Consider the following 20,791-nt stretch of genomic DNA (forward strand, 5'->3'; position numbering starts at 1 on the left):
CATCTGTGGAAAACTAAGTCAGACATGCATATGTTGTTTGTGATGACTTTGTCATTAATTTCAAAATAAACGCTTTACTTCTTTTTAAACTTTTAATTGCTCTTCTTCAGCTAGCTGCTCACATTGGTATGATGCTATAAATGAATTGCTGTCCTCTTCAGGTTAAGTCATTAACTCAGTGTGGGTTGGACGTCACTTTAAAAATCTAAATGAAAAGATTCAATAAAAAGATTTGCTACAGATTTTTTCTATTGTTGACATTATTGACCATTCATTTACAGCCCTAGTCCGGATCAGCTCTGCTAATATAAAATTTCACTAAGTTAAAGCAAACTCAGCATCCAGTCATGATCCTGGTGAACAGCTGACAACAAATTTAATGACTGTTGTATTGCTTCTGTACACATTTATAGGCCAAAGCCACAGTGATGATGGTTCATCCTCTTTCTCTGGTTCTTTTGCTCATGATGCCACGTAAGTCTCTCCTGAAACATCATCACTTTAACAGCAGTGCATTTATCTTTTCTTTCTATGTAAACATAAGCCTATTAGAAGACATATCAGTTTATTTACATGGTTGATGGTGTGTTGTCATAAATTTATTTCATTCTTTCTAATTTATTTCTTTCTTCCTCCAACCTAACCAATCAAACAGCTCAGCTTTTGACATACTACTGCCGCTGTACAACGGACTACCCCAGGTAATGTTTCTGAAAGTACTGATGATTTTATCAGTGGTGGTTTTATTTTGGTGAAATTCTCATTAAAAAACAAAACTACCTAAATCTTCCAAAGACATAGCTTGAACGACATGCCAAGGGATCCAAATGTCTGCTAAAGAAAAAGAAAAACTCTCTGAGAGTCTGAGAGTCATCAGTTCTGCAGCCCATAAAATATGATGCAAAACTGTATTCAACACAATGGCCCTCAAGCTCGGCTTTTAATATACGGCTGGTACTGGGTTAGAGCCACGTAAGATTCTGACAACCATAAATGATATCATTTTTTTGTTTTTTGTTTGTTCGTTTTTTTGGTGAAATTATCATTAAAAACACCATGTAAATCCTCCAATGGCACAGCTAGAAAGACATCAAGGGTTACAAAAGTCTGCTAACAAAATAGGAAAAGCTCTCTATGTTATCTCAGAGTCATCAGAGGCTGTCAAAGCTCTGATGGCAAATACCCATATAGAGACAGATCTACAGAGCAACTTCCTTCCTCTCTACACTGCTTGTCAGCCTACTTGGAGCCCATAAAATATGATGCGATATTGTATTCAGCACAATGGCCCTTAAGTTTTTGTGATTTAAGTTTTTTTTGTTTTTTTTTTGTTAACAACAGCAACAACTTAAAAAATATTCTACCATTCACACAATCTCAGTGTTACATAATTGTATAAGAATAGACAATGAAACGCAAAAAAAAGGAACAAAACCCACATAAATGCTTTATTTATTAAAATTTTCACAAATTTGCAATTTAACTGCCTTTAATGATGGTACAAACTGGAACGTTCGTACGACTTGGAAACAAGTGATTTGAGCACAAATGATGATTCAGCTTCAGTGTCTGAAATCAAGAACCAGCCTAAGTGTACCTCATTTACATATCATTTACATGAAGCACTCCCTAATTCATGTAGATGAAGAAGATGATTTTACTTGTCAAGTACATAGTTGTGTGTAAAATAAAGCTGCACTATAGGATTTACTAAAATTAAATGAAGTAGTGTTATTGAGTCAGGAGGGAAAAAAACACAAACTAAAACATAGTGTGTAAAACCTAAATGAATAATAATGTCAAAGTCAGAGGTGTTAGTTCAATATTTGCTGGAGGTTTTTCAGACCATGTCACACATCTTTACATATTAACATCACAGGTATAGACCCATAAAGAAGGCCCAGCTCGATGTTCAGGTCTCAAATGCAAAATCAACATTAAAGTGTTCGAGATATTATTACAATAGTAAATCATTCACATATGCCCTCAAAAGACTCGTCCTTCACCAAGTTTTGGCCAAGTTCTCTTTGAATACTTTTTCAATGACCTTGCAGTTATCAGATCCTTATAATTTGGAGAAAGGAGATCCGAAGCTTACAATTACCATTTTCACCAGAGAGGTCTCCCAAGTCTCCAAATCTTAACCTCTTGGCCCCTGAATGTCACAAAATCTAAATTCTGGGGGGTCCCTGAAAATAAACTTATGAGATTATATTGTCTATTAAGGCAAAATAAGCACTCAAATACAAATTTAGGGAAAGGTCATTGTTTAGCCTCCTTCAACCACAGACCTTTTTAATGGTGCTGTAGCATACAGGTTCACTCAGTTGCTTTCTCATGCTTGGGATACCTCAGAATAACTTTATAGCATGCCACAGCATATTTGTGTGGTGGAAAGAGTATTTCATGTGTGGGCGGCCACATTACCATGTAAAATTATTGGTGCATATATAAAAATTTGCCTGCTGTGAAATTTTCCTTTACAGACATTTTTCTCTGGCAGTTCAATGAAACATTGCCTAAAGAAGTCAAAGGAGAGAAAGTATACATGAGCGTAATTTAAGAGTCGGTATCCAGGGTATTTATTTCTTCACTCACACTTATTAACTGCCTTTGCCTCTGCAGGACTGATTCTCTAACAGCATTACGCTCTACCTATAGTAAGTTACACGAGCCACTTTTGTTTATTGTTATTTTGCTATAATGTGCACTTGTGTATGTTTACTTACGGTGTTTTTGTTGTATTTTGTTGTATTTGGGAGTGTTGGGGTGTCCACAATATGTTTATTTTTTTACTTTGCACATTATTCTTGGGCTTACTAAAACATTCTTAATTGAATTACTGGTTAAGTAATAATGCAAAACTTTTTTCCCCCATACGAATATCATGGCATTGTGCATTTTGTTTCAGCACAAAGGTTTAGAGCCTAGTTCCTGTTTAATCCCTCGTCATAGCTTTGCATAGAATAACGTAGCCTATGCTTTTGTTTGTTTACTAGGCCTCTCCTGTTTTTATTTATGTGTGTTATATTGGGATATTTACCTGTGTTCTGTTTAAGCTCTATGTTCATACAAACTTTCTGCACTAGTGGTCATCTCTGCTCTAGTCTGAATCATTATAGAAGGCCAAAATATGAATTCCTAGCTGTAATGTTAGCTCTCTACTTTGCTTCTGCATTCACAGGGTAACAGGAAAAAAATCATAATAATTGAGCCCCAAAAACTACAACCTTCACGATACATCATCAGAATCGGTTTTCTTAGTCTCACTCACTCTGAAAACTACTGCAGCACCACTGTAGGATGTGAGGAAGCACGTTTACAACACATACAGCCATAGTTAAATTTTTTCGTTTTGACTGAAGTTTGGCCTGTTGAAATGTACAGGTTTAACTTCCAGTGTCCTCTATGTTGCACATTTCATCACCCTATATTCTCTCTTCAGGTTGAGGTGGAAACCAAAATAACTGTACTGTTCCACAATTTAACTGCATGATCTAGAGCTGCGTAAACGTACATGTTTGTGGAGATTTAGTTTGCAATCACTTGTCATTTTATACACATTAATAACATACAGTGAAGATTGAAATACTATAAACTACACACTTTGTAGTTGTTTTAGATGTTTTAAGTTGTTTGAGATGTTTTATTCAATCCGTATGGTCTTTTGGGAACAACAAGAAGTTATTAATTGATCAATGAAATAATGTGATTTTATATTTACAAGTTTTATTTTCTCATCATCTGCCTTGAAATTTGCTCATCACTGTCTAAGGATGAGTTTTCTTGGACAATAATTTTACAATAACTTCATTCTTGATATATTTCTCTCAGTCAGTTCAGAATCATCATCACTGTTCATCATTCTGTAGATATTTCAAAATTCTTCTTACATTCCTCTGTGAGGATGTAAGCGCCTTTTTTATGGGCAAATCCAGGGTCATGGTCAAAACGGTCCAGGTTCATATAGCCGACATGAAGAGCAGGAGGGACAGACATAACAAAAATGAACACAGAACTCTGAACAGCATAAACATAAAACAACCAGCACAACCAAACAGAACAATCAAACAGTACAGTGACCAGCAAAAACAAAGGGCAAACACGGGGCTTATAAAACACAGGGATAACGAGGGACAGGTGGAAAACAGGTGGCAACAATCAGGGGCGGGGGCACAAAACAAGGGGCCGGATTAGGAAACCAAAACAAAGAAAACACGTGGAAGATCAAAACAAAGGGGCACATGGACGATCAGAAAGTAAACAGAAAAAGCACATGGAGTAGTGGGAGGAGCCAACCGTGGCTGATTTAGCTATCAGTGTTGTGAGTGCTCCAAATAAAGAAATTAATAATGGAGCTTAGATTTTACATTAATATGGAATAAATTATATTAATATGTAAATTATGCTTATGTTCTGAGGTCAGGTGACAACCTCTCACTACTCTCTGTGTAGTTTTATTACTTTTTCTACAGTGAATCTCCTAAAACCCTATAGAAACTTGCAAGGATCTCAGTGTCTTCACTCTAGCTATGAATGCTAGCTAGCTAAATACTGAAACAATTGTGGATAGTAACAGTTGCTAAACGGTAATTGGAGGGTTTAGAAAATATCGACAGGTTTTGATTGGCCATAATACAGAAAATACAAAAGAAAAAGAACCATCCCTGAAATGCAGCATAATAAATATTCTGTCCCCTTTCCATTGGTTGGCCTGGATAATGTGACTGTGCCGCTGAGTAGACTGCATTATCATAATAGTTTCTACGTTTAATCTCATGATTGGAAGAAAGTGAAAAAAAAACCCTTCTGAAACTACCGAGGTCCAGACCTCTGTGTCCTCATAGCTAGTTACAGCCATGAATATATATCCACATTAAGCAGCTAATTAGCTAAGCTTCCATTCTAAACTCCTCATTTCAATCTTTCACCTGCATTTTTTATTTCTAGGTCCAACAATGTCTCAGTGTCTGTTAGTCCTTCTGGTAAAATAATGGAGTACAGTTCAGTGAATCTTATATACTGTAGTTCCTTCATGCTACAACCCCAATTCTAATGAAGTTGGGACGTCGCGTAAAACATAAATAAAAACAGAATACGATGATTTGCAAATCCTTTTCAACCTATATTCAATTGAATCCACTACAAAGACAAGATATTTAATGTTGAAATGGATAAACTTTATTGTTTTTTGCAAATATTCGCTCATTTTGAATTTGATGCCTGCAACGCGTTCCAAAGAAGTTGACAAGATTAATGCACTTAGTTTAGCATCAGCCTACTTCCTGTTTTACTGTTTACACATACACATACACATTTTACTGTTTTACACATTTTATCACTTTGTATTCTCTCTTTAGGTTGAGGTGAAAATGAAAATAACTGCACTGTTCCACAACTTAACTGCATGATCTAGAGCTGCGTAAACATACATGTTTGTGGAGATTTAGTTGGTGTGATGCAGCTATGCTGCTCTACCATTTAAAAGTTTGCAATCACTTGTCATTTTATACACAATAATGACGTATGATGAAGACCGAAATACTACAAACCAGACACGTAAAGTTGTTTTACATGCTTAATACTTATGGTAGTTTGGAAACAACAAGAAGATATTAAGTGATAAATGAAATAATGTGATTTTCTATTTAGAACATTTTTTTCAAATGATCTGCCTTTAGATTCTCACCACTTTTTTTATGGATATTAATTTTGATAAAAACTTCATTCTTGATGTTGTATATTTCTCTCAGTCAGTTCAGAATCATCATCACTGTTCATCATTCTGTAGATATTTAAAAAGTCTTCATTCTCCCAGCTTCCTTTAAATGATCTGCTGCTGTGAAGTTGCACAGGACTAACACATTACAATAATTTTATGCATTTATATTTCCAGACTTTTGAACAGTGAACATGTTGAACAGTGATGGCTCTGACCAGCCAAAATCAATTAATTACAGAGCTTTACTTTAACAACCAAGAGAAACGACAGACATTAAGAGCAGCTGCACTGAAGTCTTGGTCCGTGCACCTTATGTTCATTTGATTTTCATTTTAAAATCCAGCATTGAAAACAAGGAAATGGCTCAATTCTTGGCAGAAAAGGCTCATAAAGACACATTTATAAACATATTAATGATTAATGAATGTGTGAAACACTTCCTTCTTATTCAGCAGAAAGCATTACCACTTCACCACATGGGGTCACCCCAAACAGTGTAGAAGGTGAGTTCATTTGAATACACAGTGTAGGTTCAATACATTCATATTACCATTATTTTATACATTTGTTCTTTCTGACTTTTGACCAGTGTCTCTGTCTCTGGCCATCCAAAATCAATTAATTATAGAGTTCTGTTTTAAAAACCAAGAGAATCAACAGACATTTTATACAATTTCAAATCACTAAGCCAGCTTGCAAACTTGATAATGCTACGAATGCTTCTTCTTCGTCTTGTTATTTATATTATTCAGTAATAAATACATTACATTATTAATTGAATTAATTAATTAATAATGCATTGATACATTTATAAACATGGTAATGATTAATTAATGTAAAAACATCTTCCTTCTTATTCATCAGCAATTTTTAACCATTCAACACCTGATGTCAACACAAGTACAACAGAAGGTAAGTTAATTTCAATACACAGTGCAGGTGTAATGAAGTAACCAGTGAATCTCTTTTGTAGGTTTTAATGTTGTGAGGATGTGTTAAGGAACGTTACTGGCTCCAGTGTCTAAACCAAGTTTTGTTTTGTTGTGTATGTATGTGTATATATACAGGGCCATAACTAGGATCAGAATTTTAGTGTGGTCCATTTTGCAAAAATGTGACCTGCATCTCATAGTGAATAAAATAACTGCCAAATTTGAGAATTACACCAACTGTAAGTTTCTCCTTTATCAATTCCCTGGTGAAGTAATAAATTGAAACAAATTTTTATTCAGCATGTACATATATTTATTAAATAGCATGACATTTTTTAATTCATCAGTGTTCCACCACAAAGATTAATGCACTTAGTTTAGCATCAGCCTACTTCCTGTTTTACTGTCTGTTGTTGTTTATGCATTTTATATTTGATTATTTACCTGTGTTCTGTTTTAGCTCTATGTTCATACAAACCTGCTGCATTAGTGCTCGTCTCTGCTCTCAATCATTAGAATAGGCCATACTATGGCACGTTTAGATACAGCCGTAGTTAAATTTTTCCTTTTGACTGGAGTGTCTCTCTTTCCTGATGAAATGTACAGGTTTAACTTCCAGTGTCCTCTATGTTACCCATTTTATCACTTTGTATTCTCTCTTTAGGTTGAGGTGAAAATGAAAATAACTGCACTGTTCCACAACTTAACTGCATGATCTAGAGCTGCGTAAACATACATGTTTGTGGAGATTTAGTTGGTGTGATGCAGCTATGCTGCTCTACCATTTAAAAGTTTGCAATCACTTGTCATTTTATACACAATAATGACGTATGGTGAAGACCGAAATACTACAAACCAGACACGTAAAGTTGCTTTATATGTTTAATACTTATGGTAGTTTGGAAACAGCAAGAAGATATTAAGTGATAAATGAAATAATGTGATTTTCTATTTACATTTTTTTGTGATCTGCCTTTAGATTCTCACCACTGTCTAAAGATGAGTTTTTATGGATATTTATTTTATAATAATTTCACTCTTGATGTTATATATTTCTCTCTGTCATTTCAGAATCATCAACATTGTTTACATTCTGTACACATTCAATTTTTCTTTATTTTTCACAGCTTAGCTTCCTTTAAATGATCTGCTGCTGTGACGTTGCATAGAACTAACATATTCCAAACATTTTATACATTGTATTACCAGACTTTTGAACAGGGAACCTGAACAGTTGAACAGTGGTGTCACTGACCAGCCAAAATCAATGAATTACAGAGCTTTGCTGTAACAACCAAGAGAAACAACAGACATAATTCCAAATCACTGAGCCAGCTGGCAAACTTGATAATGCTATGAATGCTTCTTCTTTTTCTTCTTCTTCTTCTACTTATTATTATTATTATTGTTATTGTTATTGTTATTATTATTATTATTATTATTGGTGATGGTGGTGTTATATTAAATAACATTTCATTTTTAATTAAAAATAATAAGGCATTGATATATTTATAAACATATTAATGATTAATGAATGTAAAAAACTTCCTTCTTATTCATCAGCAACAATTACCCCTCTAACACATAATGTCAGTGCAAGCACAACAGAAGGTGAGTTTATTTGAATGATCAAATTGAGCAGAATACATTTTCAGTCTAAACTCTCTAGGTCCATGAATTGTATGTAATCTTTACTTCTAGGTCCAGTAACTGTCTCAGTGTCTGTTAGTCCTCCTGGTGAAATAGTGGAGGGCAGTTCAGTGACTCTGACATGCTATAGTTTAATCTACTCGACTGTGAATTACACCTGGTTCAGAGGGACAACATTTCTAGGGACCACACAGAGCTACAGGATTTACAGCATCAGAGCTGAGGACAGTGGAAAATATATGTGTAAGACCAGCAACGCACATTTAGAAGCAAGTGCTACTCTGACTCTCAGTGTTTCATGTAAGTAACTTATTTCCAATGTCCAATTCACAAAACATATATATAATAAAGTGGAAGTATTTTAAAAGTGCACATGCAAGGAGTAAAATAAATAACATTTTAATTAAAAGCTAATCTAAACAAGTGCCAGATCTTCCAGAGCCCTCACATCTTCAAGAAGGAAATTCCACTGATTACGGCCAAAATGAGACAAAGCAGCTTTACTACTTTTATGCCGAATGTCTGGTACAGCTCCTGTGAGCTGATCTTAGGGCTCTTAAGGGGACCCAACCACCATGTCACAAATTTATTGTGGAGAGCGTCCATGAAGGCATTTAAAAATCAGTAGAAGAATCTAAGTCTGTTTGAGCACAGGTGTGACATGAGCCCTGTAGGATCTACAAGATGACATAGCCATCTTCTGGCCTTTCATCAACTGTCAATTTTCAGATCCCAGGGTGACTGATATAAAAAATGTCCTGGGTATTTTTGTATGGTGGACCACTCGCAGCCTAGAAGTGACACTGACAAACCACTATGCCAGTGTCACTGATGCACTGAGAATAGTAAACATCTTCCGGTGGTCAGAAACCGAGGAAGATTAGAGAGTACACTGAGAAAAATGAGTCAGGACATTGCTAGCTACATACCTGAAAAGGACCATGTTCACTGTTAGATCAAGAACAAATAAGTTTACAACAACCATAGCTGAAGTGAACCTGGATTGAACAGGACAGTGTATTAATACACAGTGAAGAAGATGGTTAGAAAAAAAAATACAGTCTTGAGGAGCTCCAGTGTTTGTGGCCTTTTTTTTCTCCAGAACTTATTAGGATACATGGCATCATGGACTCCATGAAGTACTAAAAGCCTGTAAATGAAAATCTTATAAAATTGGTACATGCTTGGATCTTCCATGAGAATAATGATCCCAAACCAAGACAATCATTTAAAGACCTCAGAATCAAGCCTTTGACATGGCCATTCCAGTCCCATGATTTAGACCCTGTGTTCAAGAAGCTGAATAGTCCAAAACATGACTTAGGTCCTTGGAGGATTCTGGAGAGATTTAATGCTGTTTCAGATTCATTGCTCTTAACCTTGTTGAACATTACAGGAGAAGATTAATTACTGTGATGTTGTAAAGAAGAGGTTTTACATGCAGAGGAGAAGTTCTACATTCAGGGTGCCAAACGTTATGACACATGGTGTTGTTTTCTTTGACTAAATGATCTGCAAATAAAGACTTTATTTCATTCATATTTTCAGTGTGAGATATTAATGATCTTTTTTTCTTCTTTATAAAGGGTGAAAATAATTATGGAGCTGATTAGTCTTTTTTTTTTTTTTTGCAGATAGCCCAAAGAGGGTCATGGTGACTAGACCGCCTGGTGAAATATTTGAGGGTCGTTCAGTGACTCTGACCTGCAGCTGTGATGCAAACCCACCTGTAGTGAGCTACACCTGGTTTAAGAGATCAGGAACAGAGGATTCACAAATATGGACCAGGCAGAGTTACACCATTGAACATATCAGCGTTGAAGACAGTTACAAATACAAGTGCAGGGCATCCAACCGGCTTGGATCTGCAATATCAGAATCCATGCGACTTGATATTTTATGTAAGTTATCTAAGGGTCATTTATATCTACTGGCACACTCAAATGTGTATTTTTGTTGTAAGGGGTGGGGCTGCTGCAACTTGTCTGTGTAGTTGTGGGCATACTGTTTTTGCTGACACAATCTGAGCATGTTTTTTTAATGATAGTTAATGACTTAATTTTCTACCTATTGTGATGTACACTGGGTAGTCACACTATGGTAACACATTTCTGTTTGCTGAGGAAAATAAGAATCGTTTTTGCATTAGTGGGCAAGTCATTAATCAAATTTCCAATGTACAGTTATTCAGAGTAATATAGTCCTGAAATAAAAGCTATGATGCATACAGTTTTACACATTTCCATGTATGTAATGCGTGAGTCTGAGGTAGAGAAATGACATGCAGGGTAAACAGTGGATAGAATACTGATATGTACGTATCCAGATTATGCAGCTTATGAATGGATGTGAAAGACGACCATCTATATGTGCAAACATAGATTTGCTAGACTGAAGTTACAGTAAGATCACAGAGAGTCTGTTTGACATATGGATGCAGTGTGGATTGCCCATGGTGTACATCATGATGACGATTCGGAAGTGTATTGACAGGCTTATAGACGGATACACAAGCACTACAGGCTGTTCAGCAGCCTGATGGCCCAGAGGAAGAAACTGTCTCGGATGTTCTGGACGTCATGCTTTTGTATCTTCTCCCACTCAGCAGCTGTGAGGACAGTGGCTTGGGTGGGTGGAGTTCTTAAGGATCCTTCTTGTCTTCCTCAGGCAACAACTGGTGTATAAATCCAGTAGGGTTTTGCTTGATGGCAGTGCAGTTTCCATACCAGGTTGTTATGAAGCATATTAAAATGCTCTCCACAGTGCATGTGTAGAATGTTCTGAAGATGCGGGGATTCATGCCAAACATCTTCAGCCACCTGAGATAGAAGAGGTGCTGTTGTGCCTTCTTCACCACTGATGTGGTGTGGTTGGTCCATGTCAGTTCCTCTGAGATGTGAACACCGAAGACCTTGAAGCTGCTGACCCTCTCTACAGCAGCTCCATTGATGGTGATGGAAGTATACACTTTCTCTTGTGTCCTGAAGTCCACTATGAGCTCTTTGGTCTTGTTGACATTCAGAGAAAGGTTGTTCTCATGGCATCAGTGTGTCAGGAAGCTGGCCTCCTCTTTGTAGTCCTCTTCGTCGTCATTGGAGTTCAGCCCCACAGTCGTGATGTCATCTGCAAATTTGATGATGACATCAGAGCTGTGTCTGGCTGAGAAGTTGTGGGTGTACAGGGAGTACAAGAGAGGGCTGAACATACAGTCCTGAGGAGCTCCAGTGTTTGTGGCCTTTTTTTTCTCCAGAATTTGTTATAATACATGGCATCATGGACTCCATCAAGTACTAAAAGCCTGTAAATGAAAATCTTATAAAATTGGTACATGCTTGGATCTTCCATGAGAATAATGATCCCAAACCAAGACAATCATTTAAAGACCTCAGAATCAAGCCTTTGACATGGCCATTCCAGTCCCATGATTTAGACCCTGTGTTCAAGAAGCTGAATAGTCCAAAACATGACTTAGGTCCTTGGAGGATTCTGGAGAGATTTAATGCTGTTTCAGATTCATTGCTCTTAACCTTGTTGAACATTACAGGAGAAGATTAATTACTGTGATGTTGTAAAGAAGAGGTTTTACATGCAGAGGAGAAGTTCTACATTCAGGGTGCCAAACGTTATGACACATGGTGTTGTTTTCTTTGACTAAATGATCTGCAAATAAAGACTTTATTTCATTCATATTTTCAGTGTGAGATATTAATGATCTTTTTTTCTTCTTTATAAAGGGTGAAAATATTTATGGAGCTGATTAGTCTTTTTTTTTTTTTTGCAGATAGCCCAAAGAGGGTCATGGTGACTAGACCGCCTGGTGAAATATTTGAGGGTCGTTCAGTGACTCTGACCTGCAGCTGTGATGCAAACCCACCTGTAGTGAGCTACACCTGGTTTAAGAGATCAGGAACAGAGGATTCACAAATATGGACCGGGCAGAGTTACACCATTGAACATATCAGCGTTGAAGACAGTTACAAATACAAGTGCAGGGCATCCAACCGGCTTGGATCTGCAATCTCAGAATCCATGCGACTTGATATTTTATGTAAGTTATCTAAGGGTCATTTATATCTACTGGCACACTCAAATGTGTATTTTTGTTGTAAGGGGTGGGGCTGCTGCAACTTGTCTGTGTAGTTGTGGGCATACTGTTTTTGCTGACACAATCTGAGCATGTTTTTTTAATGATAGTTAATGACTTAATTTTCTACCTATTGTGATGTACACTGGGTAGTCACACTATGGTAACACATTTCTGTTTGCTGAGGAAAATAAGAATCGTTTTTGCATTAGTGGGCAAGTCATTAATCAAATTTCCAATGTACAGTTATTCAGAGTAATATAGTCCTGAAATAAAAGCTATGATGCATACAGTTTTACACATTTCCATGTATGTAATGCGTGAGTCTGAGGTAGAGAAATGACATGCAGGGTAAACAGTGGATAGAATACTGATATGTACGTATCCAGATTATGCAGCTTATGAATGGATGTGAAAGACGACCATCTATATGTGCAAACATAGATTTGCTAGACTGAAGTTACAGTAAGATCACAGAGAGTCTGTTTGACATATGGATGCAGTGTGGATTGCCCATGGTGTACATCATGATGACGATTCGGAAGTGTATTGACAGGCTTATAGACGGATACACAAGCACTACAGGCTGTTCAGCAGCCTGATGGCCCAGAGGAAGAAACTGTCTCGGATGTTCTGGACGTCATGCTTTTGTATCTTCTCCCACTCAGCAGCTTTGAGGACAGTGGCTTGGGTGGGTGGAGTTCTTAAGGATCCTTCTTGTCTTCCTCAGGCAACAACTAGTGTATAAATCCAGTAGGGTTTTGCTTGATGGCAGTGCAGTTTCCATACCAGGTTGTTATGAAGCATATTAAAATGCTCTCCACAGTACATGTGTAGAATGTTCTGAAGATGCATGGATTCATGCCAAACATCTTCAGCCACCTGAGATAGAAGAGGTGCTGTTGTGCCTTCTTCACCACTGATGTGGTGTGGTCGGTCCATGTCAGTTCCTCTGAGATGTGAACACCGAAGACCTTGAAGCTGCTGACCCTCTCTACAGCAGCTCCATTGATGGTGATGGAAGTATACACTTTCTCTTGTGTCCTGAAGTCCACTATGAGCTCTTTGGTCTTGTTGACATTCAGAGAAAGGTTGTTCTCATGGCATCAGTGTGTCAGGAAGCTGGCCTCCTCTTTGTAGTCCTCTTCGTCGTCATTGGAGTTCAGCCCCACAGTCGTGATGTCATCTGCAAATTTGATGATGACATCAGAGCTGTGTCTGGCTGAGAAGTTGTGGGTGTACAGGGAGTACAAGAGAGGGCTGAACATACAGTCCTGAGGAGCTCCAGTGTTTGTGGCCTTTTTTTTCTCCAGAATATGTTATAATACATGGCATCATGGACTCCATCAAGTACTAAAAGCCTGTAAATGAAAATCTTACAAAATTGATACATGCTTGGATCTTCCATGAGAACAATGATCCCAAACCAAGACAATCATTTAAAGACCTCAGAATCAAGCCTTTGACATGGCCATTCCAGTCCCATGATTTAGACCCTGTGTTCAAGAAGCTGAATAGTCCAAAACATGACTTAGGTCCTTGGAGGATTCTGGAGAGATTTAATGCTGTTTCAGATTCATTGCTCTTAACCTTGTTGAACATTACAGGAGAAGATTAATTACTGTGATGTTGTAAAGAAGAGGTTTTACATGCAGAGGAGAAGTTCTACATTCAGGGTGCCAAACGTTATGACACATGGTGTTGTTTTCTTTGACTAAATGATCTGCAAATAAAGACTTTATTTCATTCATATTTTCAGTGTGAGATATTAATGATCTTTTTTTCTTTTTTATAAAGGGTCCCAGCAATTATGGAGCTGATTAGTCTTTTTTTTTTTTTTTGCAGATAGCCCAAAGAGGGTCATGGTGACTAGACCGCCTGGTGAAATATTTGAGGGTCGTTCAGTGACTCTGACCTGCAGCTGTGATGCAAACCCACCTGTAGTGAGCTACACCTGGTTTAAGAGATCAGGAACAGAGGATTCACAAATATGGACCGGGCAGAATTACACCATTGAACATATCAGCGTTGAAGACAGTTACAAATACAAGTGCAGGGCATCCAACCGGCTTGGATCTGCAATCTCAGAATCCATGCGACTTAATATTTTATGTAAGTTATCTAAGGGTCATTTATATCTACTGGCACACTCAAATGTGTATTTTTGTTGTAAGGGGTGGGGCTGCTGCAACTTGTCTGTGTAGTTGTGGGCATACTGTTTTTGCTGACACAATCTGAGCATGTTTTTTAATGATAGTTAATGACTTAATTTTCTACCTATTGTGATGTACACTGGGTAGTCACACTATGGTAACACATTTTTTTCACAGTATTTTCTATTTACTTGTTACAGAGTGGTTGCTAATCCAATAGAAAGTCAAGACATTTGCAAGTTGTCAACGATCAGGGTGTTGTATTTAACTTTCTGTTTGCTGAGGAAAATAAGAATCGTTTTTGCATTAGTGGGCAAGTCATTAATCAAATTTCCAATGTACAGTTATTCAGAGTAATATAGTCCTGAAATAAAAGCTATGATGCATACAGTTTTACACATTTCCATGTATGTAATGTGTGAGTCTGAGGTAGAGAAATGACATGCAGGGTAAACAGTGGATAGAATACTGATATGTACGTATCCAGATTATGCAGCTTATGAATGGATGTGAAAGACGACCATCTATATGTGCAAACATAGATTTGCTAGACTGAAGTTACAGTAAGATCACAGAGAGTCTGTTTGACATATGGATGCAGTGTGGATTGCCCATGGTGTACATCATGATGACGATTCGGAAGTGTATTGACAGGCTTATAGACGGATACACAAGCACTACAGGCTGTTCAGCAGCCTGATGGCCCAGAGGAAGAAACTGTCTCGGATGTTCTGGACGTCATGCTTTTGTATCTTCTCCCACTCAGCAGCTGTGAGGACAGTGGCTTGGGTGGGTGGAGTTCTTAAGGATCCTTCTTGTCTTCCTCAGGCAACAACTAGTGTATAAATCCAGTAGGGTTTTGCTTGATGGCAGTGCAGTTTCCATACCAGGTTGTTATGAAGCATATTAAAATGCTCTCCACAGTACATGTGTAGAATGTTCTGAAGATGCGGGGATTCATGCCAAACATCTTCAGCCACCTGAGATAGAAGAGGTGCTGTTGTGCCTTCTTCACCACTGATGTGGTGTGGTCGGTCCATGTCAGTTCCTCTGAGATGTGAACACCGAAGACCTTGAAGCTGCTGACCCTCTCTACAGCAGCTCCATTGATGGTGATGGAAGTATACACTTTCTCTTGTGTCCTGAAGTCCACTATGAGCTCTTTGGTCTTGTTGACATTCAGAGAAAGGTTGTTCTCATGGCATCAGTGTGTCAGGAAGCTGGCCTCCTCTTTGTAGTCCTCTTCGTCGTCATTGGAGTTCAGCCCCACAGTCGTGATGTCATCTGCAAATTTGATGATGACATCAGAGCTGTGTCTGGCTGAGAAGTTGTGGGTGTACAGGGAGTACAAGAGAGGGCTGAACATACAGTCCTGAGGAGCTCCAGTGTTTGTGGCCTTTTTTTTCTCCAGAATATGTTATAATACATGGCATCATGGACTCCATCAAGTACTAAAAGCCTGTAAATGAAAATCTTACAAAATTGATACATGCTTGGATCTTCCATGAGAACAATGATCCCAAACCAAGACAATCATTTAAAGACCTCAGAATCAAGCCTTTGACATGGCCATTCCAGTCCCATGATTTAGACCCTGTGTTCAAGAAGCTGAATAGTCCAAAACATGACTTAGGTCCTTGGAGGATTCTGGAGAGATTTAATGCTGTTTCAGATTCATTGCTCTTAACCTTGTTGAACATTACAGGAGAAGATTAATTACTGTGATGTTGTAAAGAAGAGGTTTTACATGCAGAGGAGAAGTTCTACATTCAGGGTGCCAAACGTTATGACACATGGTGTTGTTTTCTTTGACTAAATGATCTGCAAATAAAGACTTTATTTCATTCATATTTTCAGTGTGAGATATTAATGATCTTTTTTTCTTTTTTATAAAGGGTCCCAGCAATTATGGAGCTGATTAGTCTTTTTTTTTTTTTTGCAGATAGCCCAAAGAGGGTCATGGTGACTAGACCGCCTGGTGAAATATTTGAGGGTCGTTCAGTGACTCTGACCTGCAGCTGTGATGCAAACCCACCTGTAGTGAGCTACACCTGGTTTAAGAGATCAGGAACAGAGGATTCACAAATATGGACCGGGCAGAATTACACCATTGAACATATCAGCGTTGAAGACAGTTACAAATACAAGTGCAGGGCATCCAACCGGCTTGGATCTGCAATCTCAGAATCCATGCGACTTAATATTTTATGTAAGTTATCTAAGGGTCATTTATATCTACTGGCACACTCAAATGTGTATTTTTCTTGTAAGGGGTGGGGCTGCTGCAACTTGTCTGTGTAGTTGTGGGCATACTGTTTTTGCTGACACAATCTGAGCATGTTTTTTAATGATAGTTAATGACTTAATTTTCTACCTATTGTGATGTACACTGGGTAGTCACACTATGGTAACACATTTTTTTCACAGTATTTTCTATTTACTTGTTACAGAGTGGTTGCTAATCCAATAGAAAGTCAAGACATTTGCAAGTTGTCAACGATCAGGGTGTTGTATTTAACTTTCTGTTTGCTGAGGAAAATAAGAATCGTTTTTGCATTAGTGGGCAAGTCATTAATCAAATTTCCAATGTACAGTTATTCAGAGTAATATAGTCCTGAAATAAAAGCTATGATACATACAGTTTTACACATTTCCATGTATGTAATGCGTGAGTCTGAGGTAGAGAAATTACATGCAGGGTAAACAGTGGACAGAATACTGATATGTACGTATCCAGATTATGCAGCTTATGAATGGATGTGAAAGATGACCATCTATATGTGCAAACATAGATTTGCTAGACTGAATTTACAGTAAGATCACAGAGAGTCTGTTTGACATATGGATGCAGTGTGGATTGCCCATGGTGTACATCATGATGACGATTCAGAAGTGTATTGACAGGCTTATAGACGGACTTCTGGTCACAGGCCTGGTTCCCTAAAAATATCTGTGAACACTCCCGCCAACTGATGTGCACATGCTTTGAAGACACATCCAGGAGTACCAGCAGGCCCGGCTGCCTTGTGAATGTTAACGCACTTAAAGGCTTTGCACATGTCAGCCATGGAGACAGAGGGGGGGAGGGGTCTGACTTGGTGGTGGCGGGACTCTTTCTATGAGCACGGCGTGATTTACCTCAAAACGGGTGTAGAAAGTATTCAGCTCACCTGCACGTGTAGCACTGATGTTTTTCACAGAACAAGTTTCCCTCTTACAGTCCATTATTGTGTTTAACTGCACCCACAGGCTTCTTTTGTTGGTGGTGTTGAACTCAGATTCCACTTTAGCCCTGTACTTGCATTTGGCTGCACTTATGGTCTTACAGAGAGCACAGGTGGCTGTTTTCCTGGGCACAACATCCTCTATAACATCATTCCTGATGAATCTGGTAACACAGTCTACATATTCATCAGTGTTATTGTTTGATGCCTTTTCCAGTCTGCATCATCAAAACAGTCCTGAAGTGCAGGGTCAAATTGGTCTGACCAGTGGTGGACCTCTCTGAAGGTGGGCAGTGCCCTTTTCAGATGCAGCATGTGCGATTTCCATGTGCTGCATGAGACATGTTTAAAGTACTTTGGAGAGTCCCCAAGAACAAGGGAGGTAGCCTCTGGGAACACGGTCTCCTGCCTGTTAACAGCCTAGCACAGCTTCCCAAGTGTCAAGTCTGTATCAGCTTGTAGTAGGATGTACACGGTGGTGACAATGATCCCTGAAATCTCTCCCAGCAGCCACAGCAGTTTGTACAAGATAATGAGATATTCCTGGTCCGGGGAGCAGAAAGACTCAATGAATGATCAGCTTCCTCTGATCACACCAAGCATTTTTGATATCATCATAAAACATACACTTTTCCCCCTTACTCGTCCCAGAGAGGTCCTTTTTCTGTCTTCACGAGGCACAAAGAACCCCAATGACCTCTTTGGGAATTTCCACTGACGGCCATGTCTCTGTGAGGCAGATTATACAGCAGTCTTGTGTCTCTCACTGGAAAGAGAATCGTGCTCTGAGTTCACTGATTTTGTTATCCAGGGACTTTATATTTGCCAGTAGTATGCTGGGGAGTGGGACGGGGCAGTTAGCACGTCGCTTCAGCCTGGCCAGAACGGTGACTCTCCTTCCCCGTTTCTGGTATCTGTGGCATTTCCTCAGCTGGTTGGCCCAAATGAATAAGCCTGTTCTAGGTTCAAACAATGGATCACTGCTCAGGAACTCAAAGTACAGTTTTCGATGAGTGATCATCGATCCGATTTCTAAAAGTGTTTACTTTACTGCAAAATTAGTTACTTCATACTTGGCACCATCCTGGAGGAAGATTATTGGATATTCCACCAGCTAAATTCTATTGCTAGAATTCTGTGAGTTATTTTTTGTTGTTTTTTTTGCAGATGGCCCAAAGAGGGTAGAGGTGTTCAGCAGACCATCTGGTGGAATACTTGAGGGTTGGTCAGTGACTCTGACCTGCAGCAGTGACGCAAACCCATCTGTGGAGAGCTACACCTGGTTTAAGAGATCAGGAACAGAGGATTCACAAATATGGACCGGGCAGAGTTACACCATTGAACATATCAGAGTTGAAGACAGTTACAAATACAAGTGCAGGGCATCCAACCGGCTTGGATCTGCAATCTCAGAAACCATGCGACTTGATATTTTATGTAAGTTATCTAAGGATCATTTATATCTACTGGCACACTCAAATGTGTATTTGCGTTGTAAAGAGGGGTTTAGGTGCTGCAACTCTGCTATACTGTACTTGATGTCTGTGTAGTTGTGGATATGCTGTTCTTGCTATTGCAGTCTGATCATGTCCTGTAATGATAGTTAATGGCCCAATTATATTAGTTATTGTGGTTTACACTCTATATGTACATCATAATAACACAGTATATTTTCCTTGTTAAAAAGTGGTCACTGATCTGATGGTCAGTTGAGACATATGCACATTATCCATTGTCAACAATCACTGTGTTACAATTGCTGTGTACCTTTCCGTTTGCTGAGGAAAATCATTTTTGGGATTAGTGGGCAGGTCAATGAGATTGCTGGGTAGTCCACCAGATAATTTCTATCGTTAGAATTCTGTGGTTTATTTTTTTATTTTTGTTTTTTGTAGATGGTCCAAAGAGGGTACAGGTGTCCAGCAAACCATTTGGTGGAATAATGGAGGGTGGTTCAATGACTCTGACCTGCAGCAGTGAAGCAAACCCATCTGTGAAGAGCTACACTTGGTTTAAGAGATCAGGAGAAGAGGACTTACAAATAGGGACCGGGCAGAATTACGTCATTGAACATATCAGCATTGAAGACAGTTACAAATACAAGTGCAGGGCATCCAACCAGCATGGATCTGCATTCTCAGAGTACACACCACTTAATATTTTATGTAAGTAAAGAGCCATTTATATGTACTGGAACCACAATATTTTATATACATGGTGCACATAAGAGTTTTCTTTAACTCTGTCTGAGTTGTATATTGTACTTCTAGACTCCCCAAAGAATACATCAGTTATTGTGACCCTGACATGCAAGGCTCATGCTAACCCACCTGTGATGGACTATACCTGGTATAAAGAAGGTGAAGGTGAAAGTGAACCTGTGGCATATGGGCAGACCTACAGCATCACCAGTATCACTAAAGAGGACATTGAACCATTCTACTGCAAGACTAGAAACAGAATTGGCCATGACTATGCACGTCCTGTGCCAGTCACATGTATCGGTGAGCAGCATTAGCTACTCAATCACATGTTTTCTGGTTTAAAGGACCTTTATTTCAGTTATTTTTAACCCTCTCACTCAGGTAAAGGACAGGTTGCAGCTGCTGGCATTGGTGGATTCTGTGGAGGGCTCGCTACAGCTGTTCTCTTCACCATTCTGTGGATAAGGTGATGTGTGTCTATTTAATATTTAAGCCGTTACAATCAAACTTTGTATCCAACTAACTATCATTAAGGGTCAGTTTCTCAAACCCAATTTGCCCTAAGCATAAACTAAAAAGATTTTATAATGGTGATTTACTACCGGTGCTACAATTTAGTCCAAGACTAGGTTTAATCCATGTCTGGGAAACTGCACAAAGCACAGCTTTTAAAGCATATGTGACACTGCATCACTTGCCATCTTCATCCGTGGGGTGGACTCCAATTTGCGCGTTACAGAGGAAATATTGGACATTAAATCGATGCACGGGACGACTGGAAAGGACATGTTTGAAAACGTATGTCAAAGTGTAACCGACATG

General features: G+C 38.6%; 1 protein-coding gene and 1 long non-coding RNA gene across 2 annotated transcripts; both read left to right on the forward strand.

Annotated features, from left to right (window-relative positions):
- The first annotated feature begins 664 nt into the window (after positions 1–664).
- On the forward strand, positions 665–6,225 carry LOC119263059. Its single transcript, XR_005130074.1, has 3 exons — positions 665–701; positions 2,626–2,660; positions 6,175–6,225. It is a non-coding gene; the product is annotated as an uncharacterized LOC119263059 (long non-coding RNA).
- Positions 6,226–9,955: 3,730 nt separating this feature from the next.
- LOC119265218 (B-cell receptor CD22-like) lies at positions 9,956–20,439 on the forward strand. The gene is made up of 7 exons (XM_037545189.1): positions 9,956–10,205; positions 12,086–12,352; positions 14,234–14,500; positions 18,933–19,202; positions 19,661–19,930; positions 20,036–20,269; positions 20,351–20,439. Exons 1-7 carry the CDS (start codon positions 9,956–9,958, stop codon positions 20,437–20,439), a joined length of 1,647 nt encoding a protein of 548 aa, XP_037401086.1.
- Positions 20,440–20,791: the final 352 nt, after the last annotated feature.

This window comes from Pygocentrus nattereri, chromosome 1 (assembly GCF_015220715.1).
Source record: "Pygocentrus nattereri isolate fPygNat1 chromosome 1, fPygNat1.pri, whole genome shotgun sequence".
Classification (NCBI taxonomy): Eukaryota; Metazoa; Chordata; class Actinopteri; order Characiformes; family Serrasalmidae; genus Pygocentrus; species Pygocentrus nattereri.

Excerpts from the sequence above, each read along its gene's own strand:
- LOC119265218 (XM_037545189.1), top strand. The coding sequence starts at position 9,956 with ATGGTGACTAGACCGCCTGGTGAAATATTTGAGGGTCGTTCAGTGACT. Across the intron at positions 19,931-20,035 it reads CACACCACTTAATATTTTAT|ACTCCCCAAAGAATACATCA; the intron begins GTAAGTAAAGAG and ends TTGTACTTCTAG. Across the intron at positions 20,270-20,350 it reads TGTGCCAGTCACATGTATCG|GTAAAGGACAGGTTGCAGCT; the intron begins GTGAGCAGCATT and ends CCTCTCACTCAG.